This window comes from Psammomys obesus, unplaced genomic scaffold (genome assembly GCF_907164565.1).
Source record: "Psammomys obesus unplaced genomic scaffold, mPsaObe1.curated_primary_1811, whole genome shotgun sequence".
Lineage (NCBI taxonomy): Eukaryota > Metazoa > Chordata > Mammalia > Rodentia > Muridae > Psammomys > Psammomys obesus.
In genome coordinates, this window is record NW_026596117.1 from 24,068,708 (window position 1) to 24,078,315 (window position 9,608).

Consider the following 9,608-nt stretch of genomic DNA (forward strand, 5'->3'; position numbering starts at 1 on the left):
AGAACGTTACTTTCAAAGACATGGCCTGATAACAAGGGTCTTCAACCCTCCACCTCCACCCCCTAACTGTGGTAACTGCGGCTCCCTCACCTGGGATGGGGATGAAGACAGGTTCAGACCTGAGGCTCAAGGGCAACACAAGGCCTCCTCCAGGGATTGGACTCCTACAGGATGCAGACAACTTTGGTCGCCGGCTCGGAAGCATGTGACCCCAGGGGACAATGGGGCATCATAAGGCTGGAGGGGTAGCTCGCCGCTTCAGGGCTTGTACACAGGGGTGACCTCATCTGGCTTTCCTACGCTGGCCTCAGCCTCCGCTCCTGCCCCTGATTTCTGCTCTTTCAATGCTGTAGCTCTTTCAGTGCTTTTTGGTGCCCACCCTGTGAGGACTGGAGAAGAGCAGAGCCGCTCAGCTGCTGCTGGAAGGAGCCTCGTTCCCTGTGTTGCTCTTAGGTGGATGGCAAGGCACAGCCTAGCGTAGGGGGTAAGAAGTGGGCACTTGCTGCTGGGACCTCATCAGGGAAAGCCCATAATAAGGACTCTCCCTGACAGGGAGTGTAGGTAAAGGGGTTCAACAGAGACACAGCATAGGGCACTGGGCCCACTCGGGTTCTGTTAAGTGCTAGTCCTCACCACAGAGGATAGCAGCAGGTCACACATCCCTACCCCAGAACCGCCTTCCTGACCACCCTGCTGAAGGCAGGACTCCCATCCCCCCCCCCCCTTAACAGCACTGGTGTTTCTTGAACACACTCTGTGATTATACTGTACATGTGTTTACTTGTCCCGGGGAGCAAGGGACGCATCTTCTCCTCTGCCCAATCCTTAGCACCACCAACAAGAACACAGTCAGTGGTGAATGTCTCCTTCCCCATGTCCCTCAGGCAGAACAAGCCTTTTTTTTTTTTTCCCCAGAGGATATGACTTTCAGAGCCCACAGTCCTGCCTCACCCCTGGGGTTTACTGCAGTAGGGAAAGGCTTGGTATGGGGCTGTGTGGGCCTTTTGCTCACCTATGTGGCCAGGGCTCTCAGTGGATGAAGGGGTCATTACAAGACAATGTCCACCCCTCACCATCTGCAGACGAACAGCCTTGGTCCCATTCTCCACCCTGAATGGCTCCATCTCACCTGTTCCTTGTTTGGGGGACAGGGGTCCTGGGGGTTCTCTCTGCTTCCCAATTTCTTACAGCCCCACTTCCCAGGTCTTCCCAGCATCCTGCTCTGCTGAGACCAGAACACACAGGGCATGGCAGATGTGTTGGGTGGGCGGGGTGGGGGGGGAGGCACTCTGTGAATCCAGATGTGATTTTTTTTTTTTTTGTTTATGTTTCCAGAATGAGAGACTGAGCTGGGGACAGTTGCTGCTGGGGGGAGGGGTTTGTCAGGCTGAAGCCCCCTGCCCCAGACGTCTCTCTCCTACCATTCTCCCTGCAGCTTGCGCATCTGGGCCTGGCTACAGCAGAAGCCTAAGCTGCAAGTCCCACAGCTTCGGACTAACCTGTCTTCCAGGGGGTTGGGGGGGGCTCTCCATGGTTCATCTGAAGGTGAGATCAGTGCAAAGGCCTGGCCTTGGAATCTCAAGGCCTGTTTGCTTGGCGTGACCCTGGCCCAGTTACAGACTCCTAGAGCCTGGGTTCCGCACGCAGAAGAGCCAGGTTGGCGGTGACCTGCTTCGGAGACAGCTCTTCCTTCGTGACTAATCCGTGCCCATCCCAGCCAGGGCTTGCCTGCGTCCAGCTCCAGGGCAGTGCCAATCTCCACCACAAGGTGATACTGAAGCAGAGCCCCAGCCCCTCCTTCCTCCCCCGCAGCAGCTGCAAACATTTTGTTTTGCCATTAGAACTGACTTACTTACGGGAAGCAGAATTTTACAGGCAGTTTACAGGCTGGTCTTGTTCAGTAGTTTCCAAAAGCCGGGGGTGGGGGGCAGAGGCGGCCAGTGGCCTCCACAGATAGAAGTGAGAAGTGAGTCCTGGGTGAGGGACACTTTCTCTGCACAGTCGCATGTTCCCGGGTGGAGGCTAGTAAGTAGCTGGGGCGCTACGACAGGCAGAGGCAGGGTCTGGCTGGACTCTGGGACATGCAGGGCCCAGAGCTGGCTCCAAGGGGCATGAGGGGATGGGGCCACGGGAGAACCGAGAGCTCCACCCTAAATGGTTCTCAGAGAGTGCACCTCGTTTGTGTCACGACACCCTGGGAATCTGAGGACCAGGCAGGTAGGCCTGCGGAGTCCGGTGCCCAGGGAGCCGAGGGGTCTCCACCAGGCCCATCACCGCTGAGAGGCGAAGCAGGTCAGGAACGGGAGTGGGGAACCCTGTCCCGACTAGCCCGGGTCTTCCTTCCCATCCCCAGGGTCAGGGAGGCGTAGCCGCCGCCGCCGCCGTGTTGGCAGTTGAATGAAGCAGCCGGGGCTCAGTGGTGCTTAGCACGCTCGGACTATGTTTTTAATAGACGTAACATGGACAAGTCGATATAGACAGATTTATAATTCTATACAGTCAGTCCGACACACATAGGGACGCTGTAAACGGGCGCGGGCCAGAGAGCGGGTGTGCAAAGTGGGTGGGTGGGGGGCCCTGGGGCTGCGGCCCCCGCGCTCTCCTGGCTCGACTGTTGCACGGGCGGGCGGTGAGGAGGGGGCTGTTCGCCGGGACCGAGGGCCACCTCCTGGACCCGGAGTGGAGCAGAGGGCCGGGCTGGCGGCTAGGCCCGGGGCTGGGGAACTCAGAGCTGAGCCCTCAGTCCCCTCCTGCGGCCGACTGGCCGCGGCCATCCGCGGCTCGGTGGCCCGAAGTGTGTGGCTCCGGGGCGCGGGGCTGCCGGGCGATTCCTGGCATCCCCGGGGCAGGGCTAACCCAGCACCAAGGCCGGATCCCTGGCGGACGCTGGCCTCCCCAGGCAGGCGCGCGCTCGCTCCCACAGCCATCTGTGCTCGGCCGGGCCGGCTCGGAGAGGGCGCCTCGGTTCTAGGACCGGGTGGGCCATCCCAGGCCCTCGGGGCTCCCTCGGTTCAGTTCCCGGGACGCGGGCGGCCGGGGGGGGGGGGAATGTCTTCTCCCTGCCGCATCCCCTCGGCGGAGCGGACCGCTGGGGTCCCGCGGGGCCAAACCTCACCGACCCGCGCCAGCCAGCGCCCGGGAAACTGCCGCTCACCCCCCGCCGCCAGCATCCGTTTCCCTCCGCCATCTCTTCTGCTTTCTTCCCATCCCTCCCTCGGCTTTCTTGGCATTTTTTTTTGGGGGGGGGTTGGTGGTGGTAGGGTGGGGGGTGGGGAGGGAGGGCACAGAGTGGGGTCCGGAAAAGCAGACGCGAAACCGACCTGGAGGCGGGGCGGGGTGGCAGGGGCCCCCGCGCGGAGGCGAGGTCCGCGCGTCCCCCCCCAACCCCCAACCCCGCGCGCTCCCCCCTGCGCCTCGCCGGCCCGGGCGGCCCCCCGGGGGACCCCGGCGGGGCGGTCAGCTGTTGTACTGGCAGGCGTTGAGGCCCGAGGCCGGGCCCTGCAGGCCGCCATAGCCGAAGGACGAGTGCTGCTTGGACTTGAGCCGCAGGCTGGCGAGGCTCGAGTTGCACGTGTCCCGGTAGACGCTGTAGGGCGAGGCGGGGGTGCCGTAGGGGCAGGCGCCCGGCGACATGGCCGAGTTGAGCGAGGAGCCGGTGAGGTTGTTGATGTTGTTGAGGCCCGAGTTGGGCATGCCGGGCACGGCGCCCGGGCCCATGCTGGACGGCATGGTCATGGAGGAGATGGAGCTGGGGGCCGAGAACATGGACTGGGAGGACAGCGGGCTCATGGAGTTGAAGAAGGGGAAGCTCTTGGCGGACAGCGGCGCCGGCGCCAAGCTCTTGGCCGCCCAGTTGTTGTAGGAGTAGCCGGCCGCGTAAACGTCCTCGTAGGGCTGCACCAGGCCGCCGAACTGCGGCACGTAGCCGCCCTTGCACAGGTCCAACTGCTGGTTCCGCTCCCGCTTGCGCCACTTGGCTCGCCGGTTCTTGAACCAGACCTGCGGAGGCGAGCCGGACACACGTCAGGGCCGCGGGGTCCCGGAGGGGCCCTCTCCCCGGGGACACCTGAACCCCGCAGCCTCCTCCAAACACTCCGGCTTTCCTTCGGCCCTGCCAGTTTCCCCGCAGGATCCCTTTCCCGTCTCCACAAAACGGGAGCCCTCCCCTCTCTCCCGGCTTTTTCAATCCTCTTCCCCAAGGCAAATTTGTTTCCCTTTCCTGACTCGGGTTCTCTTTTGTTTGAACAAATATTCGTTTTTCCTTTTTCCTCTCTCCACCTGTCCTCTTTCTGCCTTCTCCCTCCAAACGGGCACCATCTCTCTTCTAAGGACTTCAGTCTTTTACTTCCCCCTCAAACACAAAAAGTATTTTTCTTTCTCGAAAACGACTGTCTCCGACTTTCAGACGACGTTCATTGTTCAAATATTTTGTTTTTTTTTCTATGTAATTACAATATCCAATAATTTTCTCCCGCCCAAAATAAATTTTTGTTCACTTCTGGACGAAACTTTAGTCTTTTTTTTTTTTTTAATTCTCGTCCTCATTTTTATTCTTTTCTAAATATTTAGTTTTTCCCTTCTTTCCAGGTATCTGACCTCCACTGTTTCTCTTAAATAGTCGATCCTTTTTTTTTTTTTTTTATAAATGCTCAGCCCCTTTGCTTCCCTTAAATATTTAATTTCTTTCCTGCTGCCTAAATATATTCCAAATACGCTTCTCTGCAAATATTTAATTTCCGTTAAGTTTACTAGTTTCTCTGTAATCTCCACCTCTGTTTTCTCCTAAAAAATTGGTAAGAACCACTTTTCTCTCCCTAACCGCGTCCTTCCCTACCTGTCTTCCCACCGCTAGTCCCCTGTATCCCGGCTTTTCCCAGGCCCAGATTCCATCCACCTAACCCCACCCCAGCCCTACTGCCATAAACCTGGGCTGGATTAGTGAGCTCAGAATCACTGAGTGCGGGTCTGCGGCCAGGGTCCCCCTGGGCCCCACCAACCTCACTGGGGAGGCCTGGGAGTCAGGTGAGGCTTTGGTCTGGCTCGAGAAGTGCTTCCAACGCCTGCCTGAATATTTGTCCGCCCAGGGAAGAAATGATTCCCTTACTTCTCGTGTAGGAAAGTGTGTTGGGAACTGTGGGACCCGCCAGAACACAGTGTGGCTTCGGGTCTGGAAACCTTACATCTGAAAGGGGGTAGTGGGAGGGCCCCTGGCTACCGGAGTCCCCCCTCCACATGACCCTGACGACACTGGGAAAGGGCACGGGCAAAGGTTCAGCTAGTGCCCGGCTGACTGGCCAGGGAAGGAGGAGGATACTCCGAGAACAGCTCGGAGAAGGTGAATTCGGAACGAGACCCCGGCTCCAAGGAGTCTGAGCCGTCCACACTCGAGCATCTTTCTCTCGGGCCTCTCTGGGGCGGTCAGGCACCGCTCGCCTTTCCCTTTCGTTTTCCAGGGGGTGAAGTTTAAGCTCCCGAGGTCCTTCGCGGCAGTCCCCGTGCTGACAGAGTTGCCCGAGGGGCAGGGAAGGGTCCCCCGACCGGGGCTGCCGTGGCTCCCGCGGGTCAGGTAAAGGGGCTCGCGAAGCGGCCGCCTGGGGGCCTAGCTGACGCGGGTGTGGGGGGGGGGCGCCAGCCGGTAGCCCCACGCTCACCCGCACTCGCGGCTCCGTGAGGTTGGTCCACACCGCGATCTCCTCTCTCATGCTCATGTCAGGGTAGCGGTTCCTCTGGAACGTGGCCTCCAGCTCCTGCAACTGCTGGCTGGTGAAGTGGGTGCGTTGCCGCCGCTGCTTCTTCTTCTTGGTCGGGTCCTCGGCGCCACCGCAGCCCGCGCCGCCCGCGCCACCGTCCTCGGGCCCCTTGGCTTCCCCGCCGCGCTCCTTGTCTGCAGCAGGTAGGAAAGGGCGCCGGTCACCCCGGGCTAACGCCACTGCCAGCGCTCCCGGTCCCGGCTCCACCGAAGCGCCTCCGCCAGCGGTGGCTGCCCTCCCTCCAGCCGGGGGGGGGGGGGGGGCCGGGAGCTGTCCCCCGCTGGGAAGGGCGGCCCGGGGACCCGTCCCCAGGAAGCACCCACGAGGTCGAGCGTGCCACGGAAAGGGGCCCGGGCGCCCCGGCCCGGCCTGGGTTCCCCGCTAGGCAGGGGCCTGCTTCTGCAGCCCGCGCTGGCCGAGGCCCTGGTGCTCCTGTCACCACCCAGAGCGCTCCGTGTTTGGAGGTCTTGCAGCTCTGAATCTGAGCGGAGGACCCCGTGCTTTTCTGAACGACTACCAGCACTTTCTAGCCGAAGCTAGCAGATCTAAGAGCCAGGCGGTAGCCTGAAACTCTGTTCTTGCCAGGGCTGTGTCAGAGCCGCCGATGAGCCGGGTTTCCAGCCTTAAGGGCCTACGGTCCCAAGGTCTAAAAAAAGAAAACCTCACCAATTGCAGCTTAGACAGACAGGTTCTGTCTAAGTGACCCGGGCCTCTCTGTCTCTTTAAAGGCACACAGGATGCACGCAGTCAATAACACTCAAACATAAGAAAACGGAGTTAAAAAGCAAAACAGAAGCCTAGGAAAGCTCAGAGCTCTCTACCTAAAAACCAGAAAGGTCCACAAACCCTCAGAGCTAGGCAGACAGAACCAGAGCAAATGTAAATCAAGAAGTTAAAACCGTTCTTGCAAACACACCCTTAAACTAAATACACAGCCAAATGTGTATAAGCTTCAGTCAGATAGGCATTTCTCAGGAAAAAAAAAAAATCCATGTATCACTGCAGATAAATTTTAGACTGCTTCACAGTAACACCCTGAGAGAGATACTTTTCAAACCCCAGAGAAATACATTACAGCTGGAAGATTTAAATCCACGAAACAAAACGGCCACAGACGGATTTTGAGGAAAAAAATTCTGAGAAACGCGCCATTTTGGATTGACTTTTAAAAATCTCTCCCAGTATCGTGTGGCATGTAGGTATTTTAGATTTCAGAGAAATACGCTAAGCGGATTGTTTCAAAGAAAGCAAAAAGCACACGGTTAAAATTGGTCTCAGTAGATGTGATTTGAAAATCAACCTACAGCTATAGTTCTTAAAAAAAAAAAACAAAAACAAAAAAACACATAACGCTTAAAACTTTTGAAAACAAAAGTACAGGCAAAGCTTTGTTTTCTACCCGAGCAAACAGCGGCTCGGGGGAAAGTCGCTTAGAGATGCAAAACAGAAACAAATACATATTAAACGCGTTGGAAGAGCCCAGGGCCGGGGACAGCGGGCAGCCAGAGTTCCCCCGGCCACTCCCGGGTAGGACCCCGCGCACGGGCCTGGGAACAGCCACGGCCGAAGCCTCCGGAGCCTGCCAATCGCGGGCCCAGCTTGCTCTTGCGAGGGAAAAAAAAGAAAAGGCAGCGCGGGGTTTGTGGAGTCGGGAACCCTGGCTGGACCCCGGCGGCTCCGAGCGGGGGAGTCCACGTGGGCCCCGTTGGCTCCGCCGGGAGTCAGGCCGCGCCTCCTGGCCGGCTGTCCCCGCTGTCCCCGGAGCTCCGCGCTGGTGACCCCTCTCTTGCAGGGTGTTCGGTGCCCCCAACCCTCCGTCAGGATCCTTCCCTGAGTCCGCGTCTCCCGGTCGGTCAAGGTGTGTGCCCCGCCGGTCCCTCCGGGCAATTGTCCCTCCTTCCCCGCCTTCCGCTCCTCACCCGCTGCTCGCCCTGCGCCCCAGCGGCTCCTCGGCGGCCAGCGAGGGACACCTCAACTTTCTTTCTTTCTTTTTTTTTTTTTTTCTTTTTCTCGCGCGTGCTATCTACTTCTGCTCCCAAGGGGCTGTGAGTCCCACTCCGGGACAGGCGCGCGGGGACGGCTCGCGAGCGGCGAGCGCGCGCGTGTAAATTTCCGCGTTCCCCGGCAGGTCGGGGCCGGGAGGGGAGACAGACAGCTCCGGGCCGCCGAGCCTCCGGGCGCGCGGCCGGGGCTGGGCGCACCCCGGGGTGGGGGCGCGGGGGCCGTGGGGGGCCGCGCTTACCTGGCAGATCCGTGTCGGAGGACTCGCTGGCGGAGTTCTCCAGCGGCTCCCGGGGGTCGGGGGCGCGGGCCAGGTGGAAGCTGGGCCCCATGTCGTGCGGCGGCGGGGGAGGTGGCCGCAGCCCCTCCGGCAGCCTCTCCAGGCTCATGCCTCCCTTGAAGGCGTCCATGGAGGCGGGGACCGCCGCGGGCGCTCCGGGGGCCGGGGCTGGGAGCGCCCGCTCGCCCGGGCTGCGACCTGTTGGGGGGGACAAGAGCGGCGGCGCCTAAGCGGCTGCCCCGCGGGGCCGCCCGCGCCCGCAGCCGCGCCGCCCGCGCTCCATCGGCCGCTCGGGGCTCCGGCCTCCGGCCAGGCGCTCCCGCCGCTCCGGCTGCAGCCTCCCGGCCGGGCCCTGGCCCCCGCTCCGGAGTCGAGGCCGGTTCCTAAGGCTCGGGACGCAGCCCCGCCGAGTCTGTCTGCAAACGACAGCGCGCGCCGCCAGGTTCCAGCAGTCCCTGCGCCAGGGGTGGTGGGTGGGGTGGGCCTCGGTGGGAGGGGGCTGGGAGAGAAGGAGGGAGGGTGCGAGCGGGCGAGCGGGCGAGCGAGCGAGCGAGCGCGGGCGGAATCCAGCCCCGAGCCGCCCGCGCCGCGCCCTCTCCGCCGCCCTCCCTCCTTTCCTCCCTCCCTCTCTCCCTCCCTCCCTCCCGGCCTCGCCCGCGCCCTCCCCCTCCGCGGCTACCTTCCCGCCGCTAACCCCCCCCACCCCCGCGGCCTCACCGCGCCTCTCTCTCTCCTTCCCCTGTGACACACCGACTTCTCCCTCGGCCGCACAAAAGAAACGCATCTGGCCGGCGAGTCCCGCGCGGCTGGTGCCCACCTAGGGGCCCCAGATGACTCGTTTCCCCGGGAGTCAGCTCCTGTCTGGGCTGCCTCGGAGTCCCCAGCCGCCGGCGAGAGCGGCCTGGGATGGGTGAAGGTTCGCCCGGGCAGGAGCGCTCTGAGCCCGCGCCTCCGAGCTACCGCCAGGGCGGGGGCCGAGCCAGGGGCCGGCTCCCGGGTCCCGCAGCTCCCAGCGGTGTCCCCGAGGGGCCGCGGGCCCCTCCTTGTCCAGTCTCTTCTCCCAGGAACTCGGGCTGGCTGAGCGGCAGCAGCCCGCGGGCTCTAATGGGCCCCCGATGCTGTCCTCTGATTAGTTCGGACGCTCTCCCCTAAGGCTGCTCTCAGGCCTTCCTCTCTGCACCGCAGTCAATTTTCCGGGATTGGGATAGAAATGATGGCTTCTAATCAGACGAAACGGCTCTGTTGGCTCTAGGCCGTGGTGAGTGGGGCCTGAGACCCCAGCTAGGCCGTCGCCTTTTCCACCTCCCCCTTTGTTTTGCTCTGCCAAGGATCAGGTCTTCGGGTAGGCCTTGCCAGCCTCTGCCCTTCTTTGGGGTAACCTTACTCAGGCGGCGGCGCGGGGCCTGCGTTCTGAATTCCCAGGGCTTCAGCAAAGGCCGCTAGGCCAGGTGACTGCTGGCTCACAAGCCCGGGCTGGGAGCCCAGGAAGCCTTTGGTCCTGGAGTCTCCTACCTACACCCTTGATAGAAAACCAGCTCCAGAGCTGTCCCCCACCCCCCCCCCCGGCCAAGACTTTA

The 9,608-nt window shown here is 61.5% G+C and overlaps 1 protein-coding gene across 1 annotated transcript; it reads right to left on the reverse strand.

The window, feature by feature from the left end:
- Positions 1-3,456: 3,456 nt before the first annotated feature.
- On the reverse strand, positions 3,457-8,161 carry Pitx1 (paired like homeodomain 1). The gene is made up of 3 exons (XM_055629370.1): positions 7,993-8,161; positions 5,652-5,884; positions 3,457-3,999 (listed from the first exon to the last, which is right to left on the reverse strand). Exons 1-3 carry the CDS (start codon positions 8,159-8,161, stop codon positions 3,457-3,459), a joined length of 945 nt encoding a protein of 314 aa, XP_055485345.1.
- Between the last annotated feature and the right edge of the window lie 1,447 nt (positions 8,162-9,608).